The sequence below is a fragment of the Choloepus didactylus genome, chromosome 27 (assembly GCF_015220235.1).
Source record: "Choloepus didactylus isolate mChoDid1 chromosome 27, mChoDid1.pri, whole genome shotgun sequence".
Taxonomy (NCBI): Eukaryota; Metazoa; Chordata; class Mammalia; order Pilosa; family Megalonychidae; genus Choloepus; species Choloepus didactylus.
Genome location: NC_051333.1, coordinates 18,901,332 through 18,917,719, shown reverse-complemented (window position 1 = coordinate 18,917,719; position 16,388 = coordinate 18,901,332). Strand labels below are relative to the sequence as shown.

The 16,388-nt window shown below is 52.0% G+C and overlaps 2 protein-coding genes across 3 annotated transcripts; both read right to left on the bottom strand.

The window, feature by feature from the left end:
- Window positions 1-6,768: 6,768 nt before the first annotated feature.
- On the bottom strand, window positions 6,769-11,483 carry SYNE4 (spectrin repeat containing nuclear envelope family member 4). Of its 2 annotated transcripts, XM_037819537.1 has the most exons (10): window positions 11,364-11,442; window positions 10,891-10,949; window positions 10,667-10,804; window positions 10,324-10,474; window positions 9,666-9,809; window positions 9,281-9,475; window positions 8,957-9,205; window positions 8,076-8,153; window positions 7,326-7,384; window positions 6,770-7,240 (listed from the first exon to the last, which is right to left on the bottom strand). In XM_037819537.1, the coding sequence occupies exons 3-10, from the start codon at window positions 10,792-10,794 to the stop codon at window positions 6,919-6,921; spliced, it is 1,326 nt and encodes a 441-aa protein (XP_037675465.1). In that variant the 5' UTR covers window positions 10,795-10,804; window positions 10,891-10,949; window positions 11,364-11,442; the 3' UTR covers window positions 6,770-6,918. The 2 variants fall into 2 exon arrangements, with proteins under 2 accessions (XP_037675466.1, XP_037675465.1); XM_037819538.1 differs by lacking the exon at window positions 10,891-10,949 and having other exon boundaries at window positions 6,769-7,240; window positions 11,364-11,483.
- Window positions 11,205-16,307, bottom strand: ALKBH6 (alkB homolog 6). Its single transcript, XM_037819540.1, is given in 8 exon segments — window positions 11,205-11,610; window positions 11,612-11,620; window positions 12,816-12,932; window positions 13,167-13,318; window positions 13,644-13,704; window positions 15,054-15,122; window positions 15,426-15,504; window positions 16,244-16,307. Coding segments are annotated over 7 exon segments (717 nt in total). The 5' UTR covers window positions 15,480-15,504; window positions 16,244-16,307; the 3' UTR covers window positions 11,205-11,355.
- Between the last annotated feature and the right edge of the window lie 81 nt (window positions 16,308-16,388).

Here is a 16,388-nt window from a genome sequence, read left to right as displayed (position 1 = left end):
TTTCATGTGTTTGGAGAATTTTTAAGATGCAGTCCCTCTCCATCTCACCCCACACACATGAGGAAGTGACCCTCTGGGAGGGGGTGGGTGTGGGGTACATCAGGAGCATTCTAGAAGGGCAAGTTGGTTGAAGCAAGAGTTCTCTCTCCTGGGCAGATCCATGGATGGGAGCCATCCTGGTTTGACCCCAGAGACCCAGTTGATTCCTTAATGGAAAATAATGAGGCAGGAGAGGAAAAGGTCAAGCTGGTTTGATTAGTTACTCCTGAGGTAGTAGTGGGGCCCTCAAGCCCTTTCAGTGTCTCACAAAATCTGGAAACTTTAATCTTCCCCAAACCTGGCTAACAGGGGTCCATTCTCAACTACAAGCCAGAATTTTTGTCAGCAAGGCCTGGGTGGGGTGAGGGTGGACCATTAGACCACAAGCATGTCACCTCCCCGTGTCCCCATGTGGATCGACCCTAGACATTCTCCCGGGTACTGCATTTTCCACCCTGGAGATGTATTTGCACCCATATCAGGTAAATAAGTGGAAAGTAGATGAATTCTTAGCAGATGCACTTGGGGAGGAAGAGGCCCTTAGGAAAGGAGCCGGACCTCAGACCCAAGAAAGGATGGACAGAAGAGAAACATGGTCTCTGCTTTATACCCACCCAGTGGAAGAGATGATGCCCAAACAATTAAAAGTAAGGTTGAAATTTGAAGAATTTAAAAGGAGGACCTGTGTAAGCAAAGTCCTGGAGGAGCCAAAGGGGAGAAATGCAGTATCCCAGCTATGGCCTGGAGTGCCCCAGAGCATAAGGCCATGAGGCATCTTGCATCTGGCTTCTACAGCCACCTTGTTCATTTCTCTCAGCCTCAGGTTTTCTCATCCTGTTAATCGTGATTTGACTTCATCTCACTCAGAGTAAAAGCCAAAGTCCTGAAATGGCTAATGGGGCCTTACACAGCCAGCCCTCATTACATCTCCAACCACATCTCCTACCTTTTGCTCTGTAACCAAGAGCTAACAAATATAATTACTGAATCAGTATCAAAATGCTTTCCAACTTTCTGATGTATTATGATATTGCCAGAAGCAATTATCTGTAATTGTTGTTAACTCACTGAACTGTAACCCAGATGCCTTGTTTCTTTAATGCTGTGTTTTGTAACTGCATAATCTTTACCCTGTAACTGGACAGTAATGAGACAACTTGTAACTGGCCCCGCTGGTTTCTCCTTATCTTATTTTGCAACCCAGAAGTTAGATGTCCTTGCACATAGTCCCCTTAATAAGTAATATGAGTCAGCCCAGAACTGACCACCCCATTTCCTAAATTCTCTTGCTAGACAGTTCTAATCAGAGTTGGCCCACCTGACATGTGGAGTGAGCTAAGCATGTAATCAATCGGTGCATACTCAGAGATTAGACTATACCTAATCACTCGTCTCAAAATGTCTTGCTCATTATCCTAATTAGGCCTGCTTGCCTTTGTTTGACTACTATAAAACATTGAAAGTTTCTCCAGTTTGGGAAGACAGGCTTGAGGACTGTCCTCCTGGCTTCATGAGGTTAGCCTTTGCTAAATAACCTTTTTCTCTTCTCAAAATCGTGGTGTCACTTAATTGACACTGGCGTGCATCGGGCCAGGACTCACTTTTGAACTGCAACGCTTTTTGCTCTCTCCTGGTTCCATAATCTTGAGCTCTGATTTTCCAGGATCGGAGCTTCAGCCAGGGCTGCAGGCCGTGAATGGATTCTCCCTGGGGTTGGGTGTCCTTGGTCAGCAGCACCCGGGTATTACAGACGAATGGGGTTTACCCAGTAGATAAGATGGAGGAAGGGAATGCCGGATTTGAGGGAGGGAGTGTGCAGGGAAGCAGTGGTTAATTAAGAGCATGGACTCCAGAACTGGAATGCCTGGATTTGAATTATAGCTCCAGTGCTTGCTAATTACATGATCATGGGCAAGTTATTTAACCTTGGTGCCTCAATTCTCTTATCTATGAAATGGGCATAATAATAATGCTGCCCTGGTGGGGCTGTCCTGTTGATTTGGTGAATTAAATGCATCTTGTGGCAGCTAATGATGATGACCCTCCCCATGGCCCTGCCACCCATGCAAGTTCACTGCTGCAGAAGAGGGTTCCCAGGAGGTTGAGAGCTTCTGCCCTGAGCCTCTCCATTCTCTGCTCGAGGCCTTTCTGGGAGTTATGGGAGGTGAATTAATGCTCCCGTGGGGGACAGTAGTCATTGGCTAATTGTCCCAGCCTGTCCCATCTGGTGGGACAATTGCACCACGTGTTCTGCACGGACCTTCGGTGGTCCCCTGTGGGATTCGGTCTCAGTTTCCCACAGTGGTAACCATCCCATGAACGTTTTTTGGCTTTCCCCCGCCCTGTCTCACTCTTCCCTCTTCCTTACTCCTACCTCCTGGGATCACCTTCCAAGTCAGCCACCTCCTGAGTTCTTGGCTTGGAGTGCTCGTGCGTAAAGCCTAGGGACCAGTGTGCAGTGTGTACTCTACATGTGTCTGCTGCTGCCAAGGCTCAGGGACATTGTTTTGCAACCCTGCATGTTTACACTGTTTGTTAAACCAGAATCTCCTGGTCTAAGAAAATGGCTAAAAAGGGCATTATGGAGAACAGAGTTAATTTGGCATATGGATTGTGATCAATAATAGTGTGGAACTGAGTTGTTAAATTTCCTAATTTTGGTCGCTGTACTCTAGTTGTGTAAGAAAATGCCTTTGACTACTTTGCAAGGTCCAGGATCCTAAAATGTGAGTTCTTGTGTTAGTCCAAAGCCAGAAATCCTTGGTGCCATGGCATAGTTAAGCTCCCTTCTGGGGAAATCTGGCCCAGGGCTCACCTGTTGTTCGGCGATGGCCTGTAGCATCAAGGTCTGAAAGGATTTGCGGACCCTCTCATCCAACAGTCTAGGTCAGTGTGGGAGATTGAACGATGTACCCCAGTTAGATGTGTTCTTAATCTTAATCTATATTCCTATAGTGTGAAAGTGTAATCCTTTGTAAATAGGATTTCTTTAAAATGTTATTTTTAGTGAAAGTGTGGCCCAACTGAATGAGGTTGGGTCCTAATATGGATTACTGGAGTTCTTTATAAGCAGAAGAAATTCAGACATAGTCAGGGAGAAACAGGAAGTCAGTGGGAACCCGGAAGAGAAAGAAGAGGACATTGCCATGTGATGACTGGAAGCAGAGACACAATCCAAGGAACCCCAAGGACTGTGGCAAGACAGCACCAGAACATTATAGTCTTCAGGGAAGAAGCAAGTCTTCTAGCCTCCAAAACTGTGAGCCTATAAATTCCTGTTGTTTAAGCCACTGTGTGGTATTTGTCATAGCAGCCTGGGAAACTAAGAAGACAGGAAACTGAGGTGTCTGGAGATCAAGCCCCGATCTCTGGTCCTAGGACTCAGAAAGGTCAGAATCCATTGTGTCTCAGTGGGAGTGTGCACCCTTTGACTTTAAGTTAGATGGCCATTGGCTATGATTCAGTCAGAACTCAAAAGCATTAAAACAATGGTTTTGCTATCCTTAAAATGGAAACCCCATTTTAAAAAAGAAAGGGAGAATGCCTTTGAACTTAAGAAATACACTCTGAAGCATTTAGAAGTAAAGAGGCATGGTGTCTGCAACTTCCTCTCAAATGGTTCCAAAATATATGCACATATATAAATATATTCGTGTGAATGGTGAAGCAAGTGGGGCAAAATGTTAACAATTGGTGAATCTGGGAAAAGGATATATGGAAATTTGCACTATTTTTAGAACTTCAGTAAATTGAAACAAAACAGAAAATCAAAACCAAAAAAGTCAATGGTTGTATCAGGGTCTCACTGCTTATCATATCTTTGGGCACCAGAGACGGTCACACATAGGGCACAGTTTTGTACAAGATCTGAGAAAAGCAAAGCCTGTATTTTCTGAGGCCTTATAAAAATCTTATGCATAGCTTTTTATTCACAGATTTTACAGTTGATCAATATTAAACTTAGGCTGCTGCTGCTGCTTTTTTTTGCCTTTGTAAAACAACATCTGGTTTTCCTGCAAAGTCTAATCTCTACCCTATTGGGAATCACAGATTACTAGAAAATATTCTTGTCTTGGGTCACAAACTAAGCTGTCTTGAGGAGCCAAGCCAGTGCCCAGAATGCATGAGGTGGCCTGGTGGGGACCTTCAGGAACTCCAGGAGACTCATCACATCCAACAAGAAACCGCCAGCCATACCGCGAGTTCCCATCACGCCTGCTCGGCACCCTCCCTCCAACAGCGACATCCTGGGTGTGGGTGACTGGGATTTTTATATGGTGATGAAAGTATTACGGTTCAATTTTATTTTTATTTTTTTGTTTTTTTTTGGGGGTTTGTTTGCTTTTTTCCTATGGTTAGATTTTAAAACAGAATCCTGATCTTTGGGGAATGCTCCATAAAGTGTTTATGGGTAAGAGGATATGATATCTAATGTCTAGACTTCAAAATAACCTCAGGGGAGGGAAGTGGGTAGATTGGCCCTGAGACCATAGTGGCTGGAGTTGGTGATGAGTCCATAAGAGCTTGTAATGCTCTTCCTTCTCCTTTTGTTGTACAAGTTCAAAAATTACTGGAATGAAAGTTAAACAAACAAAAACCTCCTAAGTCTCCCATTTCCCTCAGACTAGAGGTCTCAGTGTCCCATGAGGCCCCACTGATCTGGCCATCACCTCTCTCACCATATCTCCTCATAGTCTTCCCCTTGACCCCTCACATTGCAGCCACACTGGCCTTCCCACGTGCCAGGCACTTTCCTACCTCAGGGCCTTTGAACTCGCTGTTTCTTCTGCCTGGGAGGCTTTCTTTCTACATCCGTATTTTCCAACACAGTAGACAGAAGCTTCCTGTGGCTTGGGCATTTGAAACATGGGGCCAAGGAAGTAAATTGTAATTTATTTAATTTTAACTAATTTAAATTTAAAAACGGAACTAGTGTAAAAGATTTTTTTCCATTAATCACACTTTAGGCAGGACTACATTTCAACTGGAGAATTTAGTTACATTGAGATGTGCTGTAAGTATAAAATATACACCACTAGATTTCAAAGATTTAATAAGAAAAAAGAATTGTAAAAAATCTCATTAGTTATTTCTATATAGATTACATATTGAAGTGATAATATTTTGGATATACTGAACTAAAGAGTAAATAAATTATCACCTGTTCTTTTTAAATGAGACTACTAGAAAATTCCATTTGTGGCTTACATTATATTTCTATTGGACAGCACTACTCCAGAAGTCCATGAGGCTTTTTTCCTCACTATAATTATAATATAATGGAATAATTGTCTCCCCACGGCATTCTCAGCCATCCTATTTAAATTGTTCCTCCTTTCCCCCTTGCCCACTTTATTTTCCCCTTAACACGTATCACCATCTGACCAACTACATATTTTACTTGTCTTATTTATTGTCTCTCCCCAACTAGAATGTCAGCTCCACAGGAACAAGGATTTTAGTCTACCTTGTTCACTGGCTCATAGCAGGCCTTCAGTCAGTATCTGTTAAAGGAACGAATGGATGACACAGATTTGCTCCATTACCAGGTCTCTTGGGTCAATACTGCCAGGACTCTGCCCACCCTCTAGGCTGGGCATACCAGTAAGACTACGACCCCTTAGTTGGTAGAGTCGTGGCCTGGCATTTGAAACAGAACAGACCTACATCTGCATGCTGACTTCTGCTTCCCTTTCCCCACTCAGTAGCCATTCCCTCCTTCTGGTAACAGCCTCCCAATTTTCTTTGGAGACTTCCTCTTTCCCATTTTCAGCCCACCAGGGACAGGCAGGACTGACTGCAGCGCCTGGCGAAGGTGGGGCATGTGAGCCAAGCCAGAAGAATCAGCCCTGGGACTGGTTACAACTGTCAGGGAAGAGCAACTCCTGTTGATGGCTAACTTGGTGTGATGTATGTCTGGAGATTTTGAGGGGCGCTTCAGCCACCACCAGAGTAAGAATGAAGCCAAAACACAGGAAAGAACTGAGGTGATGACATCATTTGAGCCCCTGGATCCAACCATGCTGGAAATCCTAAACTTTTCAATGACCTGGAAAAATAAATTCCCATTTCTGTTATGGTCAGTGGGGATTGGACTTTAGTCACTTGAGCTACCAGTGACTTCCCTTTTCCAAGCCTCAGTTTCCTATTCTGTTAAGTGGGAGCACATCATTGGATGGTCATAAGAATTAGAGAAGGGATCTGTGTTAAGTGCGTATCCAGGAGTCCCAACCCAGGGCTCGTCTCTATTCTTGAGTCTGGTTCTCTTCCCACCTCTTGGACCCGATGCCTTAAGGTCTGGGAACAGGGAGGAGCTGGGGACCGGACTCCAGGAACGAACCATGGCAATTCAGCCTGGTGTCTCCAAGCTCTGGGAAAAGGGGATTCCACAGTCCTGGGCCAGTGAGGGCCCCGCCTGGAAGCTCACCACGTAGAATGTCTGATGAGAGCATTTGTATGGATGAGGGGAGGGGCTGTAGCAGGTGCCACTGGCACCCTGCCCATGTCACCTGTGCACCCTTCCTGTGGCAAGCACCTGTGCCTTTCCTGAGGGTCCTCACAGGTGGACAGGCTGGAAGCCCTGGGAAGTGGATACCTTCAGGAACAGTCCTCAGCCAGTGAGGGATGGATGGCAGCTTCCTTGCCCTTGGGTGGAGTAACTTTCAGCATGTTCCACACAATCTCCCACAGGTCCCAGAGTAGCAACCAGCTCATCAACTTACCCCATTTTGGCTTCCTCCCTCCCCTGTCCCTCTTCCCACCCCCTACCAATCTCCCTAGGATCACCTTCCAAAGAAATGACTTGTGCCTGAATCTCTGTCTCAGGGTCTGGGGGAACCAAACCAAGATGGATTGATTCACAGGTTCTGTGTTCTTTGCTCAAGGCAAAAGGGTCTGTGGAGACAGGCAGGAGGCCTGCCCAGACACATCAGGGCCCCATCCTAGATTCTGGGCTCTTAAGCATCCAATATCTTCATACATCCTTTGACTATCACCATTTATTACATGTCTCGGTTGTGGACTCAGGTTGGGGGGGGGACCATTGACATAGCTGAGCACCAGGTAGGGGGTCCTGGCCAGTCGGGCGTGAGAGCAGCAGGGGCCCCCTGACATGGGTAGGAGCAACATGGCACCCACCAAGAGAAGGAAGAGAAGAAGGAGGAGGAAAATCAGGGGTCGCCTGGATGCAGGAGAGGGGGCTCTGCAAAGGGAAATGCAGTGTTAGCTATTTGGGTGGGCTGCCTCATGAGCCCTGACCCCCACATCCCAAGACCCAGGCATCTTACCCAGGATCCACTTCTAATGTCACACCTTGGGCCTTAGGAAATGCTTGTCTCTTCTTGTCCTAACAGTAGACAGCAGCCAGCAGCAGGATGGATGACAGTGACACTTAGCAGGGACTTTCCCTTACTTATAGATTTATAGGGCTGGGCTTATTTCTCCAACTTTCCTGGCACCCCTTCTATCCCTAGCACGCCACGTGGGCTTGGAATATGTCTATTGTTTGTGCTCATCCCACATCCAACCCCTTTTCCTGATAACAGTGGCTCAGTTGCTGGGGATAGGGTCATGCCTCCCTACTCTCAGGCCTTCAGGTTCAGGTGCAGCTGATGCCACACCTCCCTCCTTCCGTGATTGGGCATCTGACCCACATCTAGCCAATCACAGCATGCCATCCACCAGGCCACTGTGATTGGTTTAGGGGACAGCCCGTGGCCCAAACTGGGCAATAGGAATCAGCCCTGAGACTTTGGCTGTTGCACTCTCCTTCCCTAGGGACAGGTAAACCAGTGGGAAGTGAGTGTGTAGCTGCCGGGGGAGTCATTTTTGCTGAGGAGGAAGCCACTTTGGGGAAGTGGAGCTGAGAAAGGGAGGGACTAAGCCCTGACAGCATTTGAAACCCTGAATTCAGCAATGTCTGGATTTTTCAATTACATAAAAAAATAGCATCCTCCTTTTTGTATATTCAGTTGGGTTGGGTTTCTGTCACCTGCCATCCAGATTCCTGAGTGACACGTGGCTGAGCACCAGCTTACCGGAGGCTTCCTGAGCAGGGACTGTCTTTGGTGACCTGTGAAGTGTTTTCGGTGGCTGAGGCCTGACACAAGCATGTCCTGTGGGAAGAGAGAGGTGTGGAGCCAGCAACAAAGAGATACAATGCTGGAGAGGGGCCAGGATGGGGAGGAGGTTGTCATAAAGATGAGATTCTGGGGGAAGAGAGAGATCTCAGGGAAGAGACAAAGGGAGGGGCAGAGCCAGAAAAACAAGTGAGAAGAAACATTATTTATTCATTCTCTCAACAAATATTTAATGAGTGTCTGTGGCATGCCAGGCACCGTGTTAGGAGTTTGAGACACAGTGGGGATGGCCAAGTCCTGGCCTCCATGGAGCTTATATTCTAGAGGGAGAGAGACTGTGTATTAATAAATAGATATATAATGTCCAGCTATGGTGCCATTAGGGGGAAAAGAAGAGAAGGAGTGATAATGTTTGGTGGCCAGAGCAGGCCCCTCTGAGGAGGTGACATTTGAATAGAGCCTGGAATGGAGTGAGGAGGTGAGCCAGATATGCATCCGGGGGCTATGAGATGGGAGTGAATTTGAAATGTTTGGAGAAGAGGCTGGTGGGCTGTAGTGGGCTAAGTGAGGGGGAGGTGAGAGAAAATGAGGTTGGGGATGGAGATAGAGACAGATGGGAGAGAAAGAAACAGAATGAGTGAGACAGAGGAAGATGCAGGGGCAAAGACAGGTGGAGGGAGTGAGGAAAACACTGACGCACCAAGATAGAAAAAGACACTACGAGAGAGGTCGAGGGGAAGCCCCAGACAGCCAGACCGTCTTGAAAGGAAAGGACCCTGCTAGGAGGCACACGAAGTGCCCTGTGGGTACCTGGTGGGTGAGTGCCCACCTGCCCTTACCTCAAGGCTCTGTCCCCTGCCCTGGAAGCCCCTGTGGCCGCACAGCTCACAGGGAGCCCCTGGTGTCCAGGCTGACTTTCTGCCCAAAGGCCCAAGGCCCCCCACATCCCCTGCCGGGTCCCACTCCAGCTCTGCAGGGGTGGGGAGGCCACCAGGTGCCCAGGGTCCCCAGACCCCACCAGGTCCTGGCCCATCCAAGTTCCCCTCGGCCTCCAAGTCCTGGTCCAGCATGTTGACCTCTTCAAGCACCTGGGTCAGAGAACAGAGGTCACTGGGGCTGGGGGGCCTGGGGCCTGGGCTGGGGACCACCAGAATGGGGCATACCAGGCTGTAGCTGACCAGCTGGCCCTGTAGCCACCACAGGCGCTGAAAGATGCTGTTTCGATGGGCTCCAAGGGTCCTCAGGACCTGCTCCAGGGATGCTCGGGCCTGCGGCTCACTCCGCTGTGCCAGCCCCTCACCAAATGCCAGCAGAGCATCCGCGCGCTCAGCTGCCCTGCTTAGGTCTGCCTGTAGGGCCTGAGGACACACGGTATCACACCCACACACACACCAGGGCCCCAGAGACCTGTGACCTGGAGTAACACCCCCTTATCCTACCCAAAGACCTGACACATGATGGAATAACATCCCATTTCCCACCCTGGAGAGGTGGCACCCCACGCTGGGGCCCTGTGCAACCCCCCCATCTTGGTCTCCTACCACCTACCTGTAGCTGGATCATCCCGCTCTGGGCTGATGCCCAGGGCACCAGGCCTCGCTCCAGGTCCTGCAGCCGGAGGCCCAGCCCCAACAGGCAGAGGTGCGGGCTGCCCTGCTCAGCCTCCAGTACCTCCTGGCCAGAGATGGGGCGCTGGGGAAGGCAGGGGCCAAGTCAGGGCCAGAAGGCTGACAACGATGCCCCACTCCCACTGCCACCCCACTTCTGCAGGCCCCTGCCTTCTGGATGCTTTCTCTGCAGCAGTGCCCACTTGTGAGTCCATATCAGGGCGGGAAGGTTCCCACTTAGGGTCCTTTCCAGTGGGGACCTCTAGTTCAAGGGCCCCAGGTTCTCAAGGCTCCTGGAAGAGTGGATATGCTGGGCCTGGGGGTCTGGATAGGGAGGTTGTGATGGGGCTGGATACCAGGGTCAGTGTTGAAATACTCTCCTGGGCAGTAAAATATTGCAATACTTCTATACTGGTTGGTCAAGAACCATTTCCCTGAGTCCCCCAGTATGTCCCTAGCCCCCCACCCTATGCCCCACAGATCGCTAGCATCTTTCTAGAATCATTGCCCCATTCCTGGTGTAGAAGCCGGATTCTGGGGACAGAGAGGAAGTGGAGCTGGCACTGGGGTCTGAGGCAGCCCAGGTCACCTCAGCTCACCTCACGGCATTTCCCCCCAACCGGGTCCTCATGTGAAGAGGGCTCTGGCGATCTGCAGGGGGCAGCGGCCGGCTCAGAGCCCCTCAGTCCAGCCTGGAAGTGCTTGGAAGCATCCAAGGAGTCCTGGCCCAGTTTCTGGGCCTGCCCGGGCCTGGGAGGTAGGGGGTATTGACAGGCCCCTGCATGAGCCTCAGTGCCCCCTTATCTACCCCATCCTGTCCCCATTTCCAGCTACCTCACCCAAGTCCCCAGTGATCACAGCCACAGCACCTCTCACCCTCACCGGGCCGCACCCCTGCTCCCATCCTCTTGGGACCCAAGTTTGAAAAGGCCCTGCCCCCACCTGATTCTCTCCTCTCCAGGTGCAGGGTAGATGATGCATCCATCAATGGCTGGCGCCCTAGGGGCTCCAGGAGGGTGGTTGAGGGGCTCTGAGGGGAGTCTAGGGCCCAGAGATACGGGCCGGGCCATAGCCGGGAACCTGGGGACAAGGAGTTAGATGACCATCCCAGAAAGATCTCTTTCCCTAGCCAGGGGTGTCCCCCAGGACTCCTCTGCAGTTCTTACCCAGGCCTGGGGCAGTCAGAGAGGCCCAGGTGCAGGCTCCGCCTCCTCCCTAGAGGAACCTGGATCCAGGTAATTCGATGCCCAACTCAGGTGACACCAGCAGCACTTAACCCCTTCCTTCCCAGCAGGAGCAGCAGGACCTCCCCACCCCACCCCAAAGGGGTTCCAGCTATAACCCCACCCTCCCCAGGAGGCCTGGATTCTGCCTCCCTCCCGTCAATGACCCACATATCTGCCTCAGCAGACCCCCTCGCCCCTTCTACCCCTCAGGAACCCCAGCATCTGGCCTCACCCCCCAAAAATCTAAAAGCAAAGAACGATATTTTTGGTTTATTTAGAATGGGATCCTTTCCTGTGGTTGCCACAAAATTATTGGGAAAATAAATAAGCCGGGGGGGAGCCACCTCTGCCGGGGGATCCAAGGCCACAGGGTGGCGGCTGCCCCCGGGGACAGTCGCCTGACAGTCACTTGCCGAGCAGGATGCCGGTGCGCAGCACGCGGGGCACGCGGCGGATGGTCAGGGACACCCGGGTGCCGCGGGCCAGGCGGGCTCCGGGCCGCGCCGACGGGCAGGCGGCCGCGTTGGGCGGCAGGGAGGCGGAATCCAGCGCGTCTACGCGGGCGGCCGCGATGCCGTGGAGGAGGCGCGTGTAGGCGGTGTCACGGAGCACCAACAGGCTGCGCGGTTCCAGCAGTAGCGACGTAGCAGGCCGGGGGGGGTGGTCGGGGCTGCGGGGCGGGCTGAGGGTCAGCAGGTTCCCAGAGGTCGGGAGTGGGATGGGGTGGGGTAGAGGAGAGAAGTGAGCCGCCTTCCGGGGTCAGGAAACCAGGATCTGGGAGCCCCAGGGGCAAAGGCTGAGGGCGAGTGTGCTCCCGGGGAGCTCCCAGGGATCCCGGCTTTGTGGTCCCTGGGTATGGGCAGGGTTACCGAGAAGGGAGGGGGATGAGAAATCAGTTTCTTGGGACCGGGAAGGAATTAGGCTGCAGATGGGGCCGTCAGAGGGTCAGCAGGCCCTGGGGGCTACAGCTGTGATGGCCAAGAGGTTGGGGCTGGGATCAAGGGAGCTGTGGCCCCAGGAAACCGGGTGGAGCTGGGGCTGAGAGGGTGAGGCTGAAGCCAGGACTGGGAGGGACAGACTGAGGAAGAGGTGAGCCAGTGAGGACGTATCTGAGGACAGCAGGAGGTGTGAGGACATCTGGCACAGTAGGAAGGGGTGTCAGAGTATCATGGAGCATGTAGGGCTAACGGGAAGCCCCAAGGAGCAGACCAGGTCAGCATGTCCGGGGGAGTTTCTGTGAACAGTGGGATGTCACAAATAGATCACCCAGAGAAAGAGGTCAGGGAGGCTGCTCTCATGGACAACCCCTACAGAGGGGAACCTGGGTAGCTGGGGGGAGGGGGGAGGTCTCAGAGCAGCAAGTCATGTGTCGAGGTGCCAAGGAGGATCTGGGGGTGTCCTGCACTGCAGATCGCACTACTGGAATAGCAGGGGGGATGTCAGTGTTGGGGTACCTTGTGCAGTGGGCAGAGCATCAGGGTGTCTAGGAGAATGTCAGAGGCACCCCATGAGTGAATGGTACAGGGGTACCTAAGGACATTAGAGAGTTTATTGGAGTACCGGGGAGTCCCACATGGGGTTTGCGTGGACCTTGGGCTACTGGAGCCCTCTGTGAGCCTGTGGGGTCAGGGGATCTGTGGGGTGTCAGGGGTATACACTCAGCAGGTGGGGGTACTGGGGTATCTGTGGATTCTGTGGTATCCAGGCCATTGTGCACGCACGTAAGTTGGATATCTGGGATGATGATGTGGGAACACGCCAAGAGGAGGCAGGGGAAGGTGTCTGGGAGAGCGGGACCAAGAATCCTGGAGGAGGTGGCATGGCAGAGCGCCCTCAGGTGGCTGGGGCAGCATCTCAGGGCCCACCTGCTCTGAAGTGTTGTCATCCTCTGGCTGCCGCGGTTCATAGAGATCCAGCATGGTGTGGGAGCCCAGGCTGATGGTGCTGACAGTCGGGTAGTACAGTGGTCCGTCCTCATGGGGCTGGGGAGCGGGCACCAGGGCTGGGCAGGGCAGGAGTCCACCCCCACCCCCAACCCTCTGGGTTTAAAGCAGGGATCCCAAGCTGGGGACAGGAAGATGAATACCTGGTTGGGGTGTGTGGTTGCTTGATGAGTATGGAGGGTGGTGTGTAAACATGATGCCCTGTCCTGGGGTGGGCCAGAGGTCTGGGGAAGGCAGTTATCATGGGGACTGGGGGTGAGGATGTGCAGTTACCATGATGCCCTCCCCAGGCAGATACTGGTTCACGAGGACATGGTTGGCTGGGAGACCCCCAAAAAGGCTGAGGTCCGACACTTTGTCCACGTAGCGCTGGAGCCACAGAGGCAGCCGCTCGGGGACCATCCCCCGGGGATGAGGGAGCCCACCTGGGGGAGGGCAGTGGGGTCCTGAAGGCAGCCAACCAAGGAGCCCTGGCACCTGGAGCCCCTATTAGGGTACTCCAGTGGCTGGTAGCACCCTGACCCTTTGGAGGTTGCCACACAACCCCTCAAAGGTTTCCTGGCTTTTCCAGACCTCCAGACCCTTTGAGATACCCCCAACACATCAGGAAACCCCCAACCTCTCAGGACTTCCACCAACCTTTCAGAATCCTGCTGGTCCCTTGGAACCTCTTATGCACTCAATCCAACCTCAGTCCCTGCCCCAGCCTGCACCCCACAAGCACCCATGCCCCCAGCCAAAGCCACTTACCCCAGTTCTGTAACTTCCTCCCGGAGAGCTGGGTCCACTTTGGCTTTGGGGCATTAAAGACCTGGGAAATAGGGAAGCATGTCACTCCTTTCTCAGGTCCACCCCTCCCTGATTCTCCCACCCAGGCCAATATGGGAGCCTTTACCTGGGCAGGAAATGGGGCAAATCTCTCAGTATATGAGGGTCATTTTCTAAGGTACATGTTCCTGAGATTTTGTTGTTTGCCTTCTCCCCTGGGGAAACCTCTGGCCCCAAAGCTACCTGTGTCCACCTGGATTGAGGAAAGTTATCGGGGCTGCACAGTCATGGTCTGAATCTACTCAGAGCTCGGGGGCGGGACTGGGCTCTTTCAGCCTAGCAAATAGTCTGCACTGTGTAATTTCCTGATTCCTGGGCTATCTCAGCACCCTCTGAGTTCTGAAATTTTCTTGTTCCTACTGCTGGGAGGAAGGAGTGTGCTAAACTGGGCTACTTCAGCACAGCAACGAGTATTTTGAAAATCCTTCACTGCCAAGACTTCAGGGGTCTTGAATGGGGTATCTCAGCACAAGAGATCAATGGTCAGTTATCTTCTAATTCTACACTATTTCAGCCCAGGGTTTCTGAGATATATAAGTTCCTCACTCCCAAGAACCTAATGGTCTGGAATAGGCTGTCTCAGCAAAAGAGTCTGTGTTCTGTAGACAACTTGTTCCTGGGACTCAAGCTAGACGGAGTGACTCCAGGGAAGATTTGTGCTCTGTAAACTTGTTCCGAAGGATCTGAGGCTAGCCTGCAAAGGGCTGGCTGAACTTGGTAAATTCTTCTTTCCCCAAACCTTAAGAATATGGACTGGGCTATCTCAGCCCAGATGAGCTAAGAGTTCCTAAGAGTCTGGGTCTATGCTGTGCTATCTCAGCACAGGGAAGAGTTCACTCTAACATTCTGATTTGTGGGCTATCTCAGTACAGAAATCTAAACACTGCAAATTCTTCACTCCCCAAATCTCAAGAGTCTGAACTGGGCTATTTCAGCCTAGGTTTAGAACCTCCTTTTCTCTAAGATAGCAAGATTAGGCTATCTCAGAACAGGGAGTTTCAGCTCTTGTTCCTGAGACTCTGAGGTTACAGTGTGTTATTCCAGGACAAGAAATCTGATCTCAATAACAACCTCGTTTTGGGGGTTGAACTCCATAATAACCATCTCCTTTCTAAGAATCAGTTTGATTTCCCCTAAGCTCCTTGGAAAAAGTTCTTTGTGACAGGCCCTAGTGGTCCTGAGAGAGGAACAGGGAGGGTGGTGGGTGGCTGGCACCCTTCTTCCTGCCGGGGTCCACACTGCAGCCTTGGGATGCTGTCATAGGGGCTGGGGGGTGGGGGCACGGAGAATCTGGAAAGAAGGAAAAACAAACCAGGAGGGTGTCAGTGTCACCTGTCGAAGCAAATACTCCTCCTCTTCCTTGGAGATGAAGTCTGGGACATAGTAGATTACAGGTGGTGCCTGGGATAAAGAGACACCCCTGAAGCTGTGGCCCGTTGACTCACATGGGGAACCCCATCATCACTGAGTAGCCCTTCCCTCTGGGGTGGGGCTCAGGATGTCCTCAGACAGGCCAGGGCCTGAACTCAAAGGACCAATGCTTACTGGGGGTGGAGGGGGTTGGGGGGGGGTGGCAGCGGGACCCTGAGAGTAAGGAATTCTCAGGAAGTAGTCCCAGCTCAGGAACCCAGGAGTCAGCCTATCTCCACCCCCTGCTGCCCTCTAGCCCCCACTTTCACCCACTGCACCCCCAGTCCCATCAACCTGCTCCACCCTGAATGGTTCGAGGGCTGCAACCCTGGCATCCTGCTCCTCCATCTTCACCAACTCCTCACACCCTGTCCTGTGGGGAGGGGAGGACACGCTGAAGTCACCAAGCCTCCCACCTTCAGGCCATGATCCAGCCTTCAGCCTCATGCAGGCTAGGCTCACCCCCACCCTCTCGTGAAATGCACTGGGTCTTTAAAACCTGAGGCCTCAGCAACATGCTGAATGAGTCCTAGGCTTTCTGCCCAAGCACAATGACACCCCGAACACTCCCCCAAACTCTGTCCACCAAAGGCCCATCAAACGACACACTAAGAACACCCTCTGGCTCGCTACAGGGAGCCTTTCTCAAAAGCTCCATGCACAATCCCCAGGGCTGCACTCTTTAAATACCTCGATTTGAGTCCCTATCCTAACAACTTCAGACCTGCTACCATAAGCCCTGTTCCCTAACAACACTCGGGGACCCACAGGACCCTCCTCCGGCCTCAAGTCCCTTCAGATTCTCCATTCTGAGCCCTCTTATACTCCCAATCTGAGCCTCCTCGGATCCCCCCACCTCTGGACCCTCTCGGACTTCCCTTCTCCGAGCGACCCCGCACCCCAGCATCCTTGGCCGAGACTGACTCGTCTCAAACCCTCTTCCTCCCTAAACTTCTCGGGCCCCACACCCTGAGCCTCCTCGGACTTCCAACTCTGAGTTTCCTCAAATCCCCCAGTCTCAGCCCGCTCGGATCTCCATCTCCGTTCCCGACCACCCCCAACACTGACCATCCACTCCTGTCCTCTCCGATTTCCAAATCCAACCCCCTCACCTGCCATTCCCAGCCACTTCCGCCCTACGCTCCTGACGCAAGTCCTCAGACCAATGGGAACACAGAAAGGCCCTAAGGGCCCGCCTTCTACCCAATCGGCGCTCTCAGAATTCGTCCGCCCCTTCAGCCTCGCTCAGGAATAGGC